This window comes from Octodon degus, unplaced genomic scaffold, assembly GCF_000260255.1.
Source record: "Octodon degus isolate 3935 unplaced genomic scaffold, OctDeg1.0 scaffold00050, whole genome shotgun sequence".
NCBI classification, from domain to species: Eukaryota; Metazoa; Chordata; class Mammalia; order Rodentia; family Octodontidae; genus Octodon; species Octodon degus.
The window spans coordinates 9,139,726-9,161,314 of NW_004524626.1; the positions used below are offsets into that span (position 1 = coordinate 9,139,726).

The following is a 21,589-nucleotide window of genomic DNA, read 5'->3' on the forward strand; positions in this document are numbered from 1 at the left end:
TCTCTCTCTCTCTCTCTCTCTCTCTCTCTCTCTTTTGCAGAACTTGGGATTGAACTCAGGCCCTTGTGCTTGCCAAGGAAGCATTTATTCTACTGAGCCATCTCCCCAGCCCCCCTTTTTCTCTTTTTGAGACTATCTTGCTCAACATTACTTGGGCTGGGCACAAGAAGTTGTCCTGCCTCAGCTGCCCAAGGATGAACTATAGGTAGGGACTAGGAGCCTGCAGCGGCCCTTCCTTAGTACTAGGGATGGAACCAAGAGATGGTCTGCCCAGGTGGGCCCTGACCTCACCATTCTCCTGCCTCAGCCTCCTAGTGGGAGTCATGGTGCACCCTAGGGGTCACACTTTCTGAACATGTCTCAGAAAGGACCTGGAGGGAAGCTGGGGCAACAGTGTCCCTGGGGTAGGACCACACTGGGCACACAAAGGACCAGAGAAGCGGTACTATTTTGCTTTCTTTTTGCCTTTTGGCTCTTGGCTTCTGATCCCTACCTGGGGCAGGGGGCACAGTAGTGTCCCCAGCTGTCCAGGCTCTGGCTCCGGGCCTGTACAGTCATAGGAAGGCCAGCCCTACAAGCACAGCCAGGTGTGTCCACTGCACCACGTGTCAGAGCCTTGAAAGGGCTGTTGCTGCCAGAACGCTTCAGGCAAGTGGGCTGTCTGCAGAACGTGGCTGAGACATGGGCAGGATACAGCTGGCTGGGAAAGGGGCCCCAGAAAAGGGGACCACTCTGGTGAGGTCCACAAGGGACAATGTTAGAAGGGTTTCTGTCTGTTGGAGGCTAAGGAAAAAAGACGGGGGTGATAAAGGATGCTGGGGGGGGGGCAGGCTGGGCCCTTCTGAGCAGCCCGTACATATGTGGGCTCACTGGTACCCTGCCTGGTACACTGTCTTCCCTTTTAACCTCAAGGACTCCGGAGGGGCCTCTGGTCCTCCTGGGGCCAGAATGGCTGCAGCTGGTGAGCAGTTTCATACCTGCTCCCTTGGTCACCACCACCTTGGGTTTGCTGCGAGCACCATCGCCTTTCATGGTATAGGCAGCTACTGTGATGGAGTATGCAGTCTCAGGCTCGAGGTTTGTGATGACCATTTCCTGCGGGCCAGGGTGTGGGTCAGCAGGGGCGAGGCCAGCCCTGCCCACCCTCTCCCTATGATGAAGTCAAGCAGGAAGGACACAGGGGCCAGCACATGAGCCCATGCAGAAACCATGATGCACACCATGCTCGTGGGCACATGCAGCCTGTGCCAAGGCTCCCGTCTGTCCTCACCATGGCCACCAGAGGGCGCTGCGAGCACCAAGTCCAGCCTCTCTGCCCTCAGTCTTCCGTGGCTCCCACCCCCACAGGGGCCTGCAAGGCAGCCCAGTTCCGGCCTGCCTCCCTTCTCCCCGCCCCTCAAGCCACAAGGCCTCCTCATTCCTGTACCAAACTGGGCTCCATCCTGCCCCAGGGCCTCTGCACAGCTGTGCCCTCTGCTACTATCCTCTCTGGTGTGTTGCACACACCCTTTCCTAATTCACAAGAGCCACCAGCTGCATTTCTGGAGATTTTGTAAGCCAGGTGGAAACACAGCTCTTACTAAAAAAGTGTGAACTGGCAGGTAAAAGGCTGCACGTACTCCTCCCTCCTCCCCTCACGTGCGCACTACGACCTATTCCCCCAGTGGCTTTTCTGCGTCCATCCACGTGGGCTGGAAGCAGAGCAGAGGCTCACAGCAGGAGAGTACACCTTGAACATTGGGCAGTACTGCAAATGGAGCCTGTCTCTTCGGCCTTCTCCTGCTCTTAGTGCCGGCCTCTTTGTGGACCCCCTTTTTTTCTTTTGGTACTGGGCACTGAACCCAGGCCCTATGCACTGAGCGTCATCTCCAGCCCTTTTCATTTTTCTGAAACAGGGTCTAAGTCATTATGTTGCCAAGCTGTGTTCAAATTTGGGATTCTCCTGCCTCAGCCTCCCAGAGTACTGGGTGACATGACAGGTGTGCACCATCCAGAGAGCAGGCTTTTAAATAAATGTCCTACCCTGTTCCCCCTACCATTGTGTGTACTTGTGTCCCCTCCCTATGACCCCCAGGACAGAGGGACCCAGACCAGTCACTGTCCCTTGCCCCTCATCAGCACCCAGCACAGGAGGTGCTCAGTAAATGCTCATGTGATCTGGGCCTGCACATACACCATTTCCATACCCCCAGATCTAGAGCATGCACACGCATAGCATGCTGGGAGCCAGGGCTTGGTTGGGCACAGGGTGGGGATGGGGTGCACAAGCAGAGGGTCTCCAGCCCGAGCCCTGCATCGCCCCTCCTGGGCTCTGGGGCAGAGGCGCAGAGCTGGGCCAGGTGGGCAATTGCCCTCAACTTGGGGCGGAAGAAAAGTGGCATGGGCAAAGCCAGTTTAGCACCTGACTCGGGGCTCTCCTGGACAGACAGCACCCTGACTGGGGTGCATGCCAACCCGGCTCTGCACCTGAGCCGCATCAGAGCATGTGGGAGGTGACAAATATTACTGTAGGGTCACCTTCTCTGCTGTGGACCACTTCCATCTCTCAAAGGGTCAAAACCTAGGGTGCAGCCTGGCCAGGTAGGGAGGATTTTAGGGCCAAGGTGGGTCAGTCCAGCAATAAAATGAAGCGCGTCCCCTTTCCCAGGTGGATTCACTGGGTCCCCACACGTTCAGGACGCACGGGCGGAGACCCTTTGCCAGGGGCGTGCAGAAGTCACACCACGGCACGGCCCGCGGGACAGGACCAGGCCCCTGGCGTGGGGCACTACTCACATATTCAGCAGTGTCGTCCATCTCCCACTGAGCGGGAGGGCGGCGGGGAGAGAGGAGGAGGTGAGCGCAGAGGCGAGCAGGACAGGTGCAGGCCCGGCCCCCCACCCCGCCCCTCCCGCCCCCGCCCGCCCCCGCCCACCTGGGCGTCGGCCAGCATCACGTCCTTGATGCGCGGCGGCCCTCGGGCCTCTGCGCCCTCCATGCGCACGTAGTGGACCTGGTAGCCGCGGATCTGACCGTGGTGCCGGCCGGGCGCGGGCGAGCGCCACAGCACGCGGATGGCCGTGGCGTTGAGCGCCTCCGCCTCCACCTTCCGCGGCGGCGCGCTGGGCACTGGCGGGTGGGAGGGGGCGGCGGGGCGGTTACTGGGAGCCCCGCAGTCCCCCACCCAGGATGGGCCTGCAGCGCTGCCTGAGCCCAAGCCACTGGCCATGCCCTGTGCTAGGAGCTCTCCCAGCAGTGATCATTGGTCCTGCCCACAAAGAGGGAAACTGAGGCCCAAAGAGCTGACCCCAGATCAAGCTGGCCACCTGCTCCTAAGGGACCCTCAGGTGGGTGGCCCACCTGGCTCGGGAAATTGTTTCCATCTGCTCTGGAGTCAGATCCACCCTATTCCCCTGGGATATAGCCAGACGGGCGGCTTTACTTCAAGAACTTAACTCCTACCACTAGACTTCACATTAGATCACCACCTCGCTCCAACTTTCTACTGAGCAACTGACTGGCCAGGGTGGGATGACGGACACCACGGAAATCTTTGCCCACTCCCCAGAGGGCGGGTGGCCTCGGCACCTCCAGTCCACCTCTTTCTAGGCAGGATGTCTCTGACGTGCGGGAGCTGCATGTCTTGGGTTATCCCAAGAGTCTAAAACTCAGGTGACTACATCAAAGAATGGGGGAGCGCTTGGCACTGCCTGCATCCTGTTTCTATGGTTATGGTTGCTGGACCAACACAGAGACTGCCAGCCTAGGCCTGGGCCCAAGGCTGTAGGGCTTGGATGCTGCAGAAGTAAGGGTGCCCAGATCTAAGCCATCAATTCCAAGTTCAAAGAGCCAAACAGGCACTGTTCAGGGAAGATGGTGGCTCTTGCCTCTTGGGCTCCAGCCCGGTTTTCCAGCTGGAAGGTGGGCTGAGGACTGCGGGGTCCCGGGCCAGGCGGTGCTTACCGTCCTCCTCGGTGCGGATGACCACGGGCGAGCTCTCGGGCCCTGGCCCCACCTCTGTGTGTGCGACGGCAGTGATACGGTATTCAGTCCACTTCTCCAGGGCTTCCAGGAGGATCTGAGTGGTGGTCGGGGGGATGCCATTCACCTCCTTGGGTTCCAGGTCGTCCGAGCCCAGTGGTCGGTAGCGGACGCTGTAGCCCACTAGGGCCCCGTTGTGCGTGTCCGGCGGTGGCGGGCGCCAACTTACCAGAATGGCCGTGGAGCGCATGCTGGTACATTTAACGTCTTGAGGGGGGGCTGACGGTTCTATTGGAGGGGAGAACGTGGGGGGAGGGGAGTGGGATGGGTGGGGAAGGGAGTGGGGGAACAAAAGATGGGAAAGAGAAAATAAAAAAGAAGATGATAACAAACAAAACAGAACCAAACCAAAGAGAATTCGAACCCAAAAGAAGCGGATGTCAACCAAAGGTGAGATGGGCGGTGGGATGGCGGGGGGGCTGGCCAAGAACCTGCACTTGCCTTCCCTGCCGAGGTGGGACCTGCAGTGCACAGCAGGGCTCAGGCACAGAGCTGTAGCCCAGGTACTGGATCAAGGAACATAAAAATGGAAGCCCTAGCTACTGGGCACCTCCTACGTGCCAACTGCTTCTGGTAAGTACTTCACTTGTTGGGTACCTACTATGTGGGCGCACTGTATGCCGAGGGAACAGCCACAGAAGCCACTTCTATTTGGCACCTACTGTGTGTCAGCACCATTTGCCAAGGGCTTCACAGAATTTATAAAGGTACCCACTTACTCAACACCTATTATGTGCCAGGAACCATATGCCAAGAGCAAGAAAAGCCCACTTGTATGGTACCCACTGTGTGCCAGGCACCACATACCGAGGGAATAGCAATGAAACTCTTATTGAGTACCTATGCTGCCAAAGCATGAGCACCAGGCCCCCACCTGTTGTGCACCTACTGTGTGTCAAGCATCATGCCAAGGACTTCACAGCTAATGGTACGTGCACTTACTTCCTGAACACTAAGGGCATGATACCAAGTGCTTTGTGACAGTTTATAATAGGAACTGGTGGGCTTCCCCACGGTGACTGCAACCAGCAGCAGCAGCCCCTGGAACTTGTTGCAGAGAGCAAATAATGCCATGTCTTGATTGCTGTGTATCACCACATCAAGGGCATCATAGAATAGTAAAGAGCCAGGCGCTCACATGCTCACCGTCAGGCTGGGCTCTTACTGAACTCCTACTGTGTGCAGAATGGAGCACTGCAGCTGAGTCCCCCCATGCACACTGGCCATTACTGAGCCATGGCACATCTTTATTGAGCACCTACTATGGGCCAGATTACAGCTCTCTAAAGAGAAACAGCAGCTGCCATTTACACAGCACCCACGGTGTGCCAGGCACTGCGTAGAGATTTTTAGCAAGAACAGTTATACTTTTTTCCCCATAATTTTATTGAGAGACAAATAGCAATGAGACAGTTTCAAATCAAATTGGTAGGACAGTTTCAATAATTAACACATTGCATACATTCTTCCTAGCGGTTAATTGCTGTACAAGATGCAGACATGATATCCTATTTATAAACACTATTAGAACAAATCCCTCTATTCATTAAGAGAATGTAACTATATATCTATCCTAACCATTTTGAATACACAGATACAAAATGGACATTCATCTGTATCCTCTTTTTTGTTTAGTTCCATCATTCTAATATTTTAGGTGTGTAAACTCAGCAGATTATTCTAAGAGTCCAGTAGCCCATAATAGTATTGGGTCTTCCGCTTCACTGGCAATGTCAGAAATTGTTGTCCCGAGTCCCCCACAGCTCAACATAACAGCTTGGCTTTACTTCTTATACTTCGTTTTCATACTTTTCTGCTGGATGGTTAAGACCAAGGTGAGGCAGGACCTGTGCAACAACAGTTGTAGCTTTTGGATCTGATAAGGTCAGTGAAATCCCCTCAGGATTTATCCTGAGATCCAGAAGTTATACTTCTAAAACAGAAAGTACCTACTATGTGCCAGGTATTGCTTGTGCTGAGGGCTTTAATATAAAGAAATAGCTCCACATATGGAGCACCCACTCTGTGCCCAGCCTTGTGCTCAGTGTTTTACTGAGCAGTAACAGCCCATGCATTTTTAAGCACCTACCACATGCCAGGCACTGTGCCAGGAGCCTACATAAAAGTGGTGACAGCCTGTACTTATTAATCACCTACTGTGTGCACCCAGTACCAAAGGCTTTACAGTTAAGTGCGTATCTGAACAGAATCTGCACTCACTGCACATGCTAGGAGGCCCTTTCATACAGTAGAGCCAACTTTGACACCTACTATGCACCTTGTCCTAGGCCAATTTTTTATCGCATCACTGCTAGGCACTTACTGTATAACAGGGCACTGTACCTGGAGGCCTGCAGGGCAGTAACAATGGCTTTCGGCACCTGTGATCCTAGCCCCAAGTTGAGCTCTCCGTCAACTGCCAATAGCCGACCGTGCGCTCTGCACACTCCATCTTGCGCCTCTTACAAGGCTCACACTGTAGCCACCGTGTACTGTGCAGTACACTGAGGCTCTGGAAGGTCAGCTGGTGATGTCATACACTGAGCACCTACACAAGGCCAGTGCTGTCCCTGGGGACCTGGTGCCTGTGCTTTCGCAGTGCCAGGTACCATATGCCAAGAGCAGCAAGAAAAGCCCCACCAGTGTGGTACCCACCATGTGCCAGGCACCACATCCCAAGGGGAATAGCCACAGAATCCCTATCCATTGAGCACCTACTCTGTACTAGGCACTTGCTAAGGGCTTCAGAATAGTAGAAGCATCATTTTGTCAAATACCTACTGTGTACCAGGCATCAGATGCCAAGGGAAAAATACGGCCCTGTCATGTGATTCAGAATGCGCCCTCGACTGTGCCTAGGGTGCAGTGCCTGCTGACAGCTTTCTACGCATCGTCCCATGGGTCCCCATGCTCCTGTAGGTGGGTGGCACGGTCACTGTGTGCACTGGCCCCACTCTGTGACAGGGGATGGGGAGCCTGATGGGATCTTAAGCCCGTAGTTGGGGTCTCTGCTGGCCCTGGACTAGACCCGCTAGGTGTTAGGTCCTCCCCCTGCTTTTTTTCTGGTGGTGCTGGAGACGACCATGTACCTTTGCACTGAGCTCTCTCCTACTCTAGCCCTTTACTTTTTATTTTATTTTTTATTTTTATTTTTTTATTTTTTTAGAGAGAGAGAGAGAGAGAGAGAGAGAGAGAGGTGTGTGTGTGTGTGGCCAGCTCAGCCCACCAGGGGGCGGGGCTGGCTGGCATGTGGTGCTGGGGGATTGAACCGCGGTCCCTGATGCCTTGCCAAGCTTGTTCTAAGTAGGTGCTTTAGACCACTGAGCCATCTCTCCAGCCCCTTACTTTTTATTTTGAGGTAGGGACTGTATAAGTTGTCCAGGGTGCTCTTGAACTGGCAAGCCTCCTGCCTCAGCCTCCCAGAGTGCTGGGATGACAGGTGTGTGTCACCATGCCTGGCTCCCACCCTGTGTGCTTCTGTATTGTCTCTCCCAATGCTCCCAGAAGTGGAGAAGTGAGTCCTACTGAACAGGTGAGGAAACTGAGGCTCAAGTACATCACAGTGCTTACCCAAAGGCCTTAGAGGCAGAGGGGGGCATGGAGTGGGGAGCAGGCTGGGGAGGCTCTCGGCCATGTTAGCTTGAAGGTGGGGGTCCCGACCACAGTGGGGCTAGCTAGGGCACACACCTGCAGCCTAGGAGGCCACTGCTGAGGCCCTCTGGACTCTCCCTACCCACTGCGGTGGTAGCTGCCCCTGGGCTCATGTTTACTAAGCAATCACTGTTCCGGGCTCTGAAACCAGAGACACATGCCAGCCTGGCCTCGGAGGGCCCTGCCACACCAGTCGCCACCAGGGGTTGTGTCCACTCTAATTAGCCCTTGGTCTCAGCCACGGGGGACCCCCTCCTGTTGCTGAGCACTGAGCCAGGCGCCCTTTCTTGACCAGCCATCCCAACCGGAGTGCCCAGGGGAAATTGGGCAAAGGTGGAAAAACCAACTGGGTATGTGCTGGAAGGAATGGATTTGCTGAGAAACAGGGAGGGGAAAAAAAAACAAACTAAAACCATAATAAAATCAGAGACAGTGATGGTGACAGGCGATAGCGGTGATAATGGGAAAAATCATAATAAAAGAAAGAAAGACGCCGTCCAGAAATTTCCCAGTCTGTTACCTACCTTCTTGCTCCACTGCTAACTTACAGACTTTCTTACGAGGGAGGCAGCAGCAGTGGACTGAGCTACGGGCAGAGCGAGCTCTGGGGTCTCCGGCCCCCAACGGCGTGGGAGCCCCCCATGAGCCACCTGCCTCCACCTACCCTGTGTCAGACTAAGGGGCTGCGGCCCGGGGAGACACGCCTGGCCCTGCGTCTCTGCTGCGGGGTCTCTGGGCCACCCTGCTCAGACGAGAAGCCGGGAGTCCCTTCTCCCATCCCTGTCCTGGGCCGCCCCGAGGTTCGCATGGCGGGGCTGCTTTCTGGATGACCTCAGGGGTGGCGAGCTTCACAATCCAGCCCAACCTGAGTAGTGTCTTGGGAAAGGTGGGGACGAATGCACGATGACCATGTGGCAACCTCCTGCGGGGTTGTGTGCATGGTACAGAGCCACATGGCAAGTGGCCAGGGACACAGGGTGGGCTGTGTTTGTGAAGTCGCTGGAGACCGGCTCATACTCACCTTCACGACGCCGATGCCTCTGCCTCCTCCCCCTCAGGTGGCCGTCCAGGCCACAGGCCACCCTCACTACCCGCCGCCTGCCAGGGATGCACCCAGATGCCCCTGAACTGCGGACGCCAGCTCAGCTCAGGAGCAGGGAAAGAGTTGCAGGGCCTTGTTTCTATGGCCTCTCGGCTGGGGCAGACCCTGGCCCAGGGCGGTGCCCTCCACAGCCCTGAGACCGCTTGCTGTGCAGATGCCCATGCCTAGAGGCCTGAGCGCTGCGGATTCTTCCAGAAGGATGCCTGAGGCGGCCACGCAGTGACTGACAGAGGGCGGAGAGGGGAGGAGCAAGGGGCCACATGGCAAGGCCACAGGGGTGGGTGGTAGAAAAAGGGAGCAGGGGACAGCAAAGGGGCCACTGTGGCCCAAGCTTGGGGCAGGCAGCGAGGGCAGCAGCAGCAGGGGGCACAGAGTGGCCCAGAGCCAGCTGCTGATGACAGGGAGGCAGGCAGGCACAGCAAATCTCCAGACCTGAGAGCCCTGTGTCGGGGCCGCACCCTCCCCATCTACCCCAGTACTGCTCCCCCCTCAACTCCATCCCAGGCCACTGCGGACTTGTCCCAGGGCCCCGGGTGCCACGGCTCAGGGCCAGGAAGTGCCCCAGATGGTATCCTCTGCAGGTGCGGGCAGTGACCCTGCTTCACAGTGCCCCCGGGGATACACACTGAGAGGGCACAATGTGGCTGTGCCAGGCCAGGGAGCAGAGCCATGGAGCATTCGGAGAAGGCTCGATTCAAGCACATCCCGGCCGCCTCTCCTCATCCCTTGCCCTGCACCTGGGTCACCGGGCCTCAGGATGCAGAGGACCCCTTGGCAGGGAAACTGAGGCACAGCCGAGGTCAAAGCCGGGCGGAGCGGCCTGCTGCCACCGCCCCTCCCCCCGCCCCCCCAGCGCAGGCGCGAGACACCTACTGGACTGCAGCGTGCGCTGCCGCACGGGCGCGGTGAAGGCGCCCAGGCCCTGCGGGGAGCGCGCCGCCAGGCGGAAGGCGTACTCCGTGTTGGGCTTGAGGTCATCCACCACGAAGACGGTGGTCGGGTCAAACGTCCTGCCCACCTGCAACAGGGACGAAACACAGACGGAGAACCAGGGGCAGCGCGACGGAAACAGGTGAGAGAGATGGGGACAGAGACATGAGCAGAGCCGGACACACAGGATGCAATCAGTTAGGGAGATGGGCGGAGCAAGAGGCGCACAGCAGCCCGGGCCGGCCTCCCACCGTACCTCGCGGCCGCGGTCGCCTTCGCGGAAGAGCAGCTCGTACTTGATGATGCTCTCCTGCCGGGGCGGGCTCCAAGACAGCCCGATGCTGGTCTCCGACTTGGCCTCGGCCCGCAAGTTCATAGGCTGGCCAGGCACTGCAGGAGGGGGTGAAGTGGGGCAAAGGACCCCGGTTTTCACTCATCACCTGTCCACCTCCATTCTTCATCCCTCTCCTTCCAATGGACAAACATCTAAAAACTGACCCTTGCAACCACTAAAGCGCGGCCCCTGCCCCACGCAGGTTAAATGACAAACAGGGAAGAAGCCTGTTTTAAATATGGGTCCTCATTCTGTAGCCACCTGAGAAGCCAGCTGTCCAGCCCTGTCACTCAGGTACCGGCAGTCTGAGATTTTAGGGTTAAAAAGCCAGAACCCCAAAGGAAACGGCAGGAACCCCAACAGCCTGCCCCTCTGCATCCTTAAGTGCAGCAGGCTGAGGCCCTGGTTTCTTTAAGGAGCACAGCAGACAGGGATTCACAAACCCAAGCAAATACAGGGGGTGGGGTGGGGTGTGGCTAGAAGCTAATGGTGTGAGGAGCAGGCTCAAGCAGCTGCCAGGGTGTGCCAGCAGCCACCACTAGACTTTCTTGGAACAACCCTTATGTATAATTCCCCAACTTCTGTTTCTACAGCATTGAGGATTAAACCCAGGGTCTTCACCCTGGAGCCCATCTGCAGCCCACCTTTTCTTTATTTTCGGATGAGGTCTTGCTAAGTTGTTAGGTGGCTCAAGCTGGGCAGAACTAGAGAGGCTCCTGCCTCAATCTCCCAGCATGAGAGGACAGCATCCTGGCGAGCACGTACAAGCGTCACGCATCTGCTGCCCACCCCATGTACAGTGGCCTTACCTCCCTGCTGTGTCTTGACCTGGATGGGGTCTGAGAGTGGTCCATCACCCACGGACGTGAAGGCCAGCACGCGCACGGTGTAGGTCTCGTCCTCCAGCAGGCTGCCCACGGTGGTCAGCAGGCTGTCGTCCACATTGTGCTTCTGCCAGTTGCCCACGGGGTGCTCGGGCTCCATGGTGTAGTAGACGCGGTAGCCGCGGATGAGCCCGTTGGGCTCCACAGGCTCCTCCCACTGCACAATCATGGTGGAGGCGCTGAGCATGCGGGCCTGCACATTGCGTGGGGCACTGGCCGGTGCCTGCTCGCCCGTGCGTGTCACCACTGACTCGCTGGGGGGCCCCTGGCCAATGGAGTTCACGGCCGACACCCAGATCTCATACTCAGAGTTGGGGCTGAGCCCGCCGATGCTGTAGCGTGTGGTAGTAATGTCCTCCTTGATCTGGTACGGCCCATCCTGGCTCTTGGACTTGTACTCAATGACGTAGTAGGACACAGGGTCTGGGTTGCCCGAGTCCCACGTGATGGTGATGCTGGTAGCTGTGTTCTCGGTCACCATAGGCGTTCCAGGGGCTTTGGGCAGAGCTGTGGGTGGGAGGCAGGGTCACACACTGGGGCTGTGTGCCACTGAACCCACAATCCCTCTCTGAGCTGATTCCCACAGAGGAACCACGGGTCTAATGACCCCAAATCACCTCACTTATAGCGCAAGTGAGCCTGCTGTAGCCCAGGCCAGCACTGTGGAGCTGCAGCTTTTATTTACTATTTGTCTTTTTGAGTCACGGCTTCACTGTGGAGCTCAGGCTGGCCTTGAGCTCACTGTGTAGCCTGGGCTGCTCTTGAACTTGCAACAATCCTCCAGTCTCAGCCTCCTGAGTGCTGGGATTACAGGCTTGGGCCACCATGCCCAGCTTTGGTTTTATTTTTATAGCAAGGGAGATTAGACCCAGAGCCTCTGTACTCCATCCCCAGCCTGTTTTATTTTATTTTATTCTTTGTGGTACTGGGGATAGAACTCGGAACTTTGCTCTTGCCAGGCAGGTGCCTAGCCTGCCAAGCTATATCCCTTGCCATGCCAGCCCTTTTGAAACTTTAATTTGAATAGGGCTTCAGCCTCTGGAGTGCTGGGAGGACAGGCATGTGCCATTGCACCCTGCTCTCAAAGTCTCAGGTGGCCAAGGCAAAGTAGAAGGTGACTGCCTGGCCCCGCCCTGACTCACACTTCACGGTGATCTGGGCCACAGCCTCGATGACACCCAGGCTGGACATGGCCACACACGTGTAGTTGGCCGAGTCCTTGACGTCTGTGAGCTCCAGCACGTTGCGGCCCACGGGCATGTCGTCCTCGGGTGTCAAGTCCTCGGCGCCCTGCATCCACTTGACATAGGGCATGGGCGAGCCCACAGCCACGCAGGTGATGTTCACATTGCCCCCCGGCATGATTTCATGGCTCATGGGGAGGATGGAGAAGCGGGGGGCCACGCGGCGGACTGGGGGCCGTCGGGGCGGGGCGGGAAGAGAGGAGTGGGGCGAAACAGAGGTGGAGAGAAAGACACAGAGGAAAAAACAAAGTAGAAAACCATTTAAATATAAACAGGGCTGCTGCTCTCTCCCCGTTCATTTTTCTCCCCCAAATGAAAAGAAACAAACAAATCCAAATGAAGAAAACAAATTCCAACACAAAGAAACCAAAACTTCAAAGGAAGGTACTTCACAAACAATAGAGAGAGATATACCGATATAGAATAAAGACATAAAGCATTATCTCATAGCCACTGGGTTTCAGAGACCAGAGGGACCCTGGTCACAGCACAGACGTGGACACAAAAATTTATCAGTGGTTTCTCATCTTTGCTTGCGGACATGGCTGCGGGGGCAGCGTGGTCGCCGCCCAACACTCCCGTGGCTGTGCTGCTCTGAGAGCGCTGGGAGGGTCTGGCTGCAAGAGGTGGGGTTGGAGATTTCTGTGGGACACTCACGGCTGTCCAGGGTACTTAGGCTCCGACTAGCTGCGGAGGGACAGACTGACCACAAGAGGGATGAGCTGACAAGGCACGGGGAGCTGGGGCCCCTGCACGTGGTCCCTTCAGGTGACTTTTGGGGGTCTCCCCACCCCCCAAGGAAAAGATGAGAAAACTCTAATGAAATTTTTGTGGTTTTGGGTATAGAAACCCTTCTAAAAGCTTCTGTCGGATCTGACAAGTTTTGATCAATAAATGCAGCTCTCAAAATCCACAAACATCATGCAAAATAGATTGAGAGAGAGAGAAGAAAGGAGAGAGAGAGCGGGAAAGAGAGAGGACACGGAGAAGGGATGCAGAGGGGCCTGGATTGGGGCACTTGTGTGAGGAGCGGAGCAGAGATGCGTGGAGACAGAACCGGGCGGGCGCCGGGACGGAGGGCGGGCGGGGACAGAGGGGCAGGGCCCGCTTCACTGCTGCGGATGGATTCTAGCAGATGCGACCCAATGCGGACCTCACATTGTCACATCACGGCCCTGGCGGAGTTCTAAAGAGGATATTAATAATAATAACAATGTCAGCGACAACGCGGGATAGCTGGGTGCTTAGGAGACGAACGGGTCTGTGCGCTGCTCAGCGGGGAGCAGGGCCGCCTTCTGTCGTGGGGACGAAGGCGGCAGGACTCATTTCAGGGCTCCGTTTTCGGAAGGCAGGTGAGCTCCGGAGTTGGGCTGGGGCAGAGGCAGGGAAAGCCTGGATGGGGCATCTAGCCAGGGAGGCAGCTCCCTTGCTGACCGCTTGGGGCCTAAAATGCCACCAGGTGAGCCCAGAACTGGGTGGGACCTGAGACTTTCGGATGAGTTGGAAGCTCGGCCAAGCTAAAGCGCTGGTAGAGGCCACGAGGCAACCCGCAGCAGCTGCCTGACTGGGATGTGATGCTGCGAGGTCTAAGTCGCTCCACTCTGGAGGGGACTCTGGTGAAAGAAAAAGCAATCCTACCCTTTCTGGTCGGGCTTCAGGCTCTGGCTGGAAACCCGGATGGACCTCTGGGGTGGGATGGGAGCGAGGGTGTGGAAGCCCTCTGGAAAACGAAGCCCACGAAATGTCCAGAGTTGCGGTGGAGACAGGATAGAGGGGTGGGGAGGAGACAGAGGGACCATGCAGATGGATAGATGGGCGGATGGATGGACGGATGGATGGACAGAAAGGTGGAAAAGGCAGCGGGGGCTGAGAGGGGGTGCACTAGGCAGGGTGAGGCAGAGGGAGGGGCTGAAAGGGGTCTCGCCAGCCAGCTGCAGGTGTCCACAGCGAGGCCAGGGCAGGAGCTGCCCAGGACGCAGGCCGGGTTGTCATGGAGACGGAACACGATGGGGGATGAGTGCGGGAGCGACTAATTAATCCAGGACAGAAACGGCATCGACATCCAAAACAAAACGGGGTGAGGGAGGGGGAAGAAAGGAATGAAAAAGGAAAAGGCAAAAGCCAAAAAAGAAAAACAAAAAAGGAAACAAAAATTAAAAATTCAAACAGAAACACCCCATTGAAATAAAACGCAACACCCAAAGAAAGAAAAAAAAAAAAAAAAGTAACCATGGAATGGGTGTGGGGCTGGAAATCAGGGCTGAAAGGAGGGGCAGGGGCTTCCCCAGGGAGACGCCCGCCCCCCTGGCAGAACACAGGGTCTGGCCTCCCACCGGCCCAATGCCAGGCAGCAGAGGGTCCCAGGCAGCCATGGGGCGAGGCCTCGCAGGGAGCCCGGCCCTGAGTTGGACCCTCTCGCTGCAGCCCCTGCACCCAGGTCTCCAATCACGCAGCAAAGTGGACCCAGCCTCCTCCAGGGTGGCTGAGGGGCCCTGGGCAGCCCCACCCCATCCTTGGTCTCATCTGCGGAACCGTGTGCAGCAGGAAACGAGCCCAGGTGGGGGCTGAGGGGAGCAACCTTCCCACCTCCTGGGTGGGGGCAGAGCAAGAAGATTCTCTGCTTCGAGGGAGGCTGAAGGCCAAGTGGCTTTTTAAAACCCAACAGTAGGAAACTCCTGTCAGGTCCCTGTCTTGCGGTGCCACGAGGATGAGAGGCCCCGTTTGCAGATGATAAACCGAGGGTCACGGAAGTGACAGGACAAGCAAGAAGGGGTATGGCCAGGGCGCCAAGCCAGGCCTGCCTGGTCCCTGCCCTTCACACAAAACGAGCCTTCCCTCATGATGGTAGATAATGAGAATTAGAGCCAGCTGTCCCCCCTATCTTGACTATTTCCAAACCTGTGCAGCCTGACCCCCTGGGGACACCAGCAAAGCACTTGTCACCCATGCACAGCTCCATCAGCTGAGTAGCAGCTACAATGGACGCCATCCGGCAGCCCTCGTAACTGTCCAGAAGCCATTGGTAAAAGGCTCACTCCTTGAGGGATTACTGAACTATGGCTGGGCCTATGACTTATTTTTAGGATCTAAAGGTTATCAGTCCAGTTTTCTCTTCTACAGGCCCAACATCCTGTCTAGAAGACCCTGCTCATGCCTGCGCTTTAAGGCTTTGTGTCTTAAGAGATGCCTCCAGCTTTCAAAAGCAGACACTGGGCATGACACCGACGCGCCACCCAGGGTGGCCATCTGAGAATCGGCAGAACGTGAAGGAGCGCTCGTCAGCAACTCCCTGCGTGGCCAGCAGCCCTCAGTTAAGGGCTGGCCAGGCCTTTCTGACTGCCAACACAGTAGCTCTCGCTCTGTCTCCTGACATGCTCGTGTCTGGCATGGGAGTCAAGAAGAGGGCTGGTCTGCCGAGAATTTAAGATGTGCGGCCCTCGGGACTAGGGACCCTGGGTGTCCTCCCAGCTGGGAGGCCAGGATGGCTGACGCTGTGTTCTGCCCGGTTGGTGCTGGTTCCCGCCCACGTCATCTTTCCACCCCTGGCTGCAAGCTTAAGGTGCAGGTGAGAAAGGTGAGCACGGGGCCCACGGGATGGAGAGGCCCGGCAGAGCCCCCGCCCCCGATTACCGACCTGAATAGAGGGTCCAGGCGGGTTATAAGGGACGACACCAGCCTTGTGGTCAGCACGCTCCAGCTGGCTCTGGTCCCCAGCTCTTCTCGTCACCGAGTGGCCGGGGAGGCTCCCAGCGGGGGGGACCCGCGTGGGCGAAGGGGTGGGGGCTGTGGGAGTGGGGGCGGTGGCGGGTGGAGGGTGGTCGCTTCAAACCCAATTCACATGGAAAAACAACTCAAAAACCATCAAAGCAACCAGGAGACGGCCCCTCCCCCAGGCAGGAAGAGGCAGAAACTCAAAAAAAATCAAAACTAGGGTTCAGGGTAGGTTTGGGGGGGAGGCAGAGTGAAGGGAGGCGGGCAGAGGTGGGGCGGGGAGGAAACTCAAAAGTGAGGTGGTTTGGCTGAAGCATCAGGTGGGGTCCCAACAGTGTCAGACAGCTCAGGATCCAGCAAGCCGCAGCTTGGGGTGCGGGGAGCTCTGCAGGCCATTTTGGGGTGAGAGAGGCCTCGAGACACTTCTCCAAACTCCAAAATGGACACTTATGCCAGCGGGGAGGGCAGGGACAGATGCTAGGAAGGGGTGCAGCCTCCGGGAGGGGGAGAGATGCTTAGATTACACCCGTCGGGCAAGTAGGGCTGGCCAGAGCCTAATTTCAAGCCCATTTCTGGACCTTGCGGTTGGACCCCAGCTGGGGGTATGGGGAGGTGGGCGCCAACGGAGGGTGTGCTGCCCCCTCGCCTGTCCTCTCTGGTCAGCAGAGCTGGGCCCACCCCCAATCCTCTTTCCTTTCCGATGAAGCCATGATAGGATGCAGAAGGGACCTAGACCCCTTACCAGGGCCTTGTAGTTGGCTAAGCTACACGTTTTTACAAAATGGTTGGGGTAGTTTTGGGAGTGAGGTTACCCGCTTTCCCCTCTTGGTTTCATCCAATCAACAGCCACCCTCCGGGCTCTGCAGGTGACAGGGTGTAATCTAAGAGTCCCCTCCGCCCCGCCCCCACCCACAGAGGGCCAGCCGTGCACAGGGAGGGAGGCAGGCAGGCAGCAGGCGACGAGTCCCGGCTCAGTGTTCCTGCACAGAGCCCCTCCCCCATGACGCAGGAGGAGAAGGGCTGGGTCTCATCTGACACCGCCTGTGCCCTGACCAGAGCAGGGATCATAGAGCTGGCCAGCGGATCGGATCCTCGGGGAAGTCACCTTGGGGACCTGTGCCTGCCCTGTTTGGGGGACACAGAGGGCATGCAGAATGCCGGAGGACACATCCACCAAGTCTAGGGCTTGGGTGCCAGTGGGGGATACCACAGTCCCTATCTACAGGAAAGGCAGCCTCGCTGGCCCTTCAGCTGCCCACACCATGAAGGTTCGTATTTTTCAAGAGACTAGATGATTAACAGTCACAGAGAACAGCTGTCTCCTCCAAGGCAGATCTGTTAATTTCAGGTGACAAATTTGGTTAGGTAAAAAGGTTTGGGGTGGGGTGGAGAGGGGGACTGGTGAGATAGCTCAGTGGACTAAGTGCCTGTTTAGGCAAGTGCAGGGATTGGGGTTTGATCCCCAGCACCACATGCCATGCTGGCCATGCCCCGGGCCCACTGAGCCAGCCACTGAGACCTGGCATCGTGGAGCACGCCTGTAATCCCAGAACTGGGGAAGCTAAAAACAGGAGGACCACTGTGAGTCTGAGCTGCTTAGTGAGACTCTGTACCAAAAAAATGAAACTAAAGGGCCAGCGTTAGGTGGGAATACTGTGCCCTGGGATGTCTCGGCTCTGGGAGGCTGCAGACCAGTAGTTGCAGAGTGATGCTGTGGCTAGAGAGGCTTCTGGAGGGCTCGCTGCTGCCTAAAGGGTGGCTTAGCTGTGTGTTTTGTTCTGTCCTGGGTATTGAATTCAGATACTTCACACTGAGCTATATTCCCAATCCTTCAAAATGAGTCAAACAATTGCTAAATTGCCAGTGCTACTTGCCATCCTTCTGCCTGCCTCAGCCTCCCAGACTGCTGGGATGACAGGCATGTGGCACTGTGTTACGGTTTGCCTAACTTTCAAGCTGTCTTTGTCACCCCTATTTCTGCGGCTGCTGAATTTGCCAGGCGGATGTTGGGGTGGCTCTGGAGGAGCTACTGGGGTTGGGATTGGAGCCAGGAGACAATGCAATTCCAGGAGCTCAGAAAAGCACTGAAGAAGAAAAAAAAAAAAATCCCACCCTGAGCACATGAATTAGCTTCTGCCCTGTGTTTTCAACACAGCTTCCCATTTGCCACCTTATTTGAACAGTAGACACGGGCGGAAGGAGGAAAGAGGGGTGGGATGTATTCAGGGGGATGTGGATGCAACCCTGACAGGCTTCTGGGCAGCAGGACAGGCTGGCAACCCTGAGGGAGGGAAGGGGGGTCAGGCTGCTCAGAGGAGGAGGGGCTCCAGTTGCTTCACCCAAGGTCATTCCAGCGGGTGGGGACAGGGCCCCAGCCACTCAGCTCTCACGACTGGGCCAGGACCTAGCTTTGGTGGAGGCCTGGCAGAACTCTTTCCCTATCTTTTGGGGCTTCCCTTGGGGTCGTCTGGCCGCTCTCAGGTCTGCTAAGAAAGGAGGATCCAGCTCATTGTGTCTAAGGTCTTCTTGGCCATGTGGCTGTGGGTTTAGGAACTAGGAGGTACAAGGAGGCAAGGGAAGGATGAGAGGAGGAAGAGGAGCCTCTGCCCTTGGCTGCGGGGTATCGGGCTAGGCAAGGCCAAATGAAGCCTGGGCCTGGGTGAGCACTTGTCAGGGGTTGTTTTTTTATCTGGAGTTGACAGGACTCTCAAGAGGGCTTGCTTTTTCTTGGGGAGGGAGCAGAAGACAGGGACATGGATCTCTAAGGGTTTACTAGGGAGAGAGAGAGACAGAAAGAACAGAGAAAGAAGTGGGAGACAGGAGAGCAGGGGAGAGGCTGTGTCCAACATTCCCCTGGTTTCCTCCAGAACTCCACAGCTCTGATGCGTGGGGAACTCAGAAAGCGACCATGCTGTGTTGCTGGACAGAGAATGCCTGGGCCAGGCCCAGAGCCTGAGAGGGGAGAAGGGCGGGCGGAGCAGCCAACACGGCCCAGGAGGCGGCGGTGAACGCTCCAGGCTGCACGGCTGGCCCAGGATTTCTACCCTAGTCTGTTGTGCTGCCCTCGGATGGGCAGCTCTGGACCCATGCCAAGCTGGGCCACATGAAGCCAGCATACCAGCTGGCACTGGAGCTCAGTGCGCCAGCACAAGGTGTCCAGGGGGACGGAACTGCTACTGTTCTCTCCTGACTTTTCCACTGGCCACTATTCTTACTGGCCACCTTGTGGAATGAGTGGAAACCCGGCTGTCAGGGGCTCCTGGGCTCCACTTAACAAACCTTGGAGGGTGGTGCAACCTCACACGGAGGCAGGAGGGTGCGAATATGCCTGCCGTGTGCCCCCCAGCATTGCTGCAGTGGGGCTGGGAGATCAGGGTGCCTTCTACACACACCCCACCCAGCTCTGACCTCCCGCCACCCATCTGTCTGTGCCTGGTACCTTGTGTCCTGATGCCCCCCACCCCAGTGCAGTCGCTTTCTGGCCCAGCATCCAAGCTGTGGGAACCCTTTCCACCCTCCTGGATGACAGTTGGGACAGGAACACTGGCTTTTAAAACCACAATGCGTTTGGAGAACAATCACAGAACAGTTCAGCCCAATAAACTAAAACCAAAACAGCACAGAAACAAGACAAAACCAAAGACCATTGCTTTGGGGGAGAAGAAGGCGGGGCACCAGGTGAAGAGGATGGGAGGGGGGAGAAAACCAAACCAATCGACCCCTCAAACAAAACAAAACTTAAAAAGAAAAAAAAAAAAGTAAAGAAAAAAAAAGGAAGAAAAAAAACAAAAAGGAAAAACAGGAGACAAGAAACACTCCAACAGAAGACGCTGGGAATTCACCAAACCAAACCGACAAAGAGTGGCATGCAGAGAAATTTGTACATTCTCCCAGCATGCATCAGGCCCAAGTTACCATGGCGACGAGTGCAAAAAACTTAGCAACAACATTACCAACAGATGCAGAGCAACCATAATGCAAGCATGGCATGTGTGCGGCCGGCCCTGGGCCGGGCTGGGCGCGGCTGAGATTTTTGTGTTTTACTGGGTTTTGATCTCGCTTGGCAGTTTTTATTTAGTTAGTTTGCTTTGCACTTGTTCATATTTCACTTTTTAAAGTTCATTTTTTGTTTTCCATGTGCATGTCTGCATGTGTCTGTGGAGTCTGCGTGTGTTTCGTGTGTGTGCGTGTCATTGTTGCAGAATGTAAAAATGTGGGTAAAGAAAGTAAAAAAGAAAAAACACACCAACCTTCTCGAAGCTCTGAGGGATGTAAAGGGGGTTTGATGCGCAACACAATGACATGGGGAGAAGAGAAAAAATAGGGGAAATACAGAGAGTAAAAAGAGGACTTCCCAAGGCTAAAAGCTGCAATTGTTTTCTTTAAACCAAAAAATAAAAAAGAAAATTAAAATTAAAAAAGAAAAAGAACAGCAATGACCTTTTCTTATTCTCTCGTCTGCTCTTCGCCCTTGACGTACAAGATCTACATTTGCATTTTCTCAATTCTAAAATTCACTTCTAACTTCAATTTTGCAGCATCTCAGACCCAAAGTCAGAGGGTGCTGGACTTGTCCCCAAAAGGGAGGAGGCCCGGGCCTGGGGACTCTGCCTCCTGCTAAAGACATGGAAGAACCCTTCCCTTTTGGAGCCCTGGCTAAGCGCCCACCCTTCCCTGCCCCGCACCTCCACCCTCACCTCTCTCTCAAGCTTTGTATAACTCACAAACCCCCATCCCAGGAGTCAGCAGAGAATCAAGGTTAGATGGAGACCAGTCAATCGGTGTCATGGACGCATTACAACTCACCGGATGCCGCTGCAGTGGACCAGATGTGCCCCGCCCCCACCCTCACGCCCATATGCCCCCCTCCTTTCCCTCCCCCCAGCCTCCTCCTCCTCAGAGCCAAGATGCAAAACCCACAGTTCAGAACCCAAGAAGTCACTCCAGGGCCAGTGGGGGCTGAGGGCTGTGGAAGAGGAGCCTTGGTGGGTGGAGAATGACCAGAGCCTGGTGCCTCCCAGGAAGGAGAGGCCTGGAAACAGTGTGGTCACCTGCTGGGGCCCTCAAGGCCCAGCATCCTGAGGGCTGTTTCTACCGTGAATCTGAGCAGAAGCAGCAATCAGGAGGCAGGAAAAGGAGAGGAGGAGGAGGAGGGCGATCAAAAACTTCTACCAGGACCCGGGAGAACTGATGGAGATTACGAGGGAGTGACAGAGGCCTGGGGCACGGGCAGCCCCCAGACTCCCTGGGGAGAGCCAGGGGACCCAGCAGGAAGCCTCCTTGGAGTGGAGGTGTGGGGGTTGGTGGGGCAAGGGCCACAACTGAGCACGAACTGGAGAAAGGGACTCAGAAGCGTGGCTGGGCGTGGGGCTGCCTGGCTCCAGGGGAGCCCTGGTGCATGTGTCTGCCATGGCCCTGGGCCCTTCCTGGAAGCACCCTGGGCTCTGTGGCAGCAGAGGGTGCCAGGCCGGCAGGAGGGGTGGGGACAGCCTCTAAGACCCTCCCCCCAAGACCAAGGGCCCTGGACGGGGCGGTGAAGCAGGAGCTACAAGGCCACAGAGTTTGGAGAAGCAAAGCCAGCACACGACACAGGAACGCACGGCACACCACAAAAGCCGACGGGTGGGGGGTGGGCAGGTGGGGGGCGGGGCAGAGGCCTGCAGGCTCCCCCAGCCCTGTAGGCCCAAGACTGACCCCCCACACCCCACCCCCC

The 21,589-nt window shown here is 56.5% G+C and overlaps 1 protein-coding gene across 8 annotated transcripts in view; it reads right to left on the reverse strand.

Annotated features, from left to right (window-relative positions):
- The window catches only part of Ptprs (protein tyrosine phosphatase, receptor type S), a 74,939-nt gene that overhangs the window by 11,583 nt on the left and 41,767 nt on the right, over nucleotides 1–21,589 (reverse strand). For 4 of the 8 annotated variants that reach the window (XM_023716804.1, XM_023716805.1, XM_023716802.1 and 1 more), the window contains exons 7-13: nucleotides 12,064–12,333; nucleotides 10,847–11,428; nucleotides 9,960–10,093; nucleotides 9,647–9,791; nucleotides 3,943–4,248; nucleotides 2,915–3,108; nucleotides 978–1,095 (exon numbers count right to left, since the gene is read on the reverse strand). In XM_023716804.1, the coding sequence (XP_023572572.1) occupies nucleotides 978–1,095; nucleotides 2,915–3,108; nucleotides 3,943–4,248; nucleotides 9,647–9,791; nucleotides 9,960–10,093; nucleotides 10,847–11,428; nucleotides 12,064–12,333 (1,749 nt within the window). The remainder of the gene's footprint in view (nucleotides 1–977; nucleotides 1,096–2,914; nucleotides 3,109–3,942; nucleotides 4,249–9,646; nucleotides 9,792–9,959; nucleotides 10,094–10,846; nucleotides 11,429–12,063; nucleotides 12,334–21,589) is intronic. The other 4 variants (XM_023716807.1, XM_023716806.1, XM_004632768.2 and 1 more) reach the window with 2 other exon arrangements.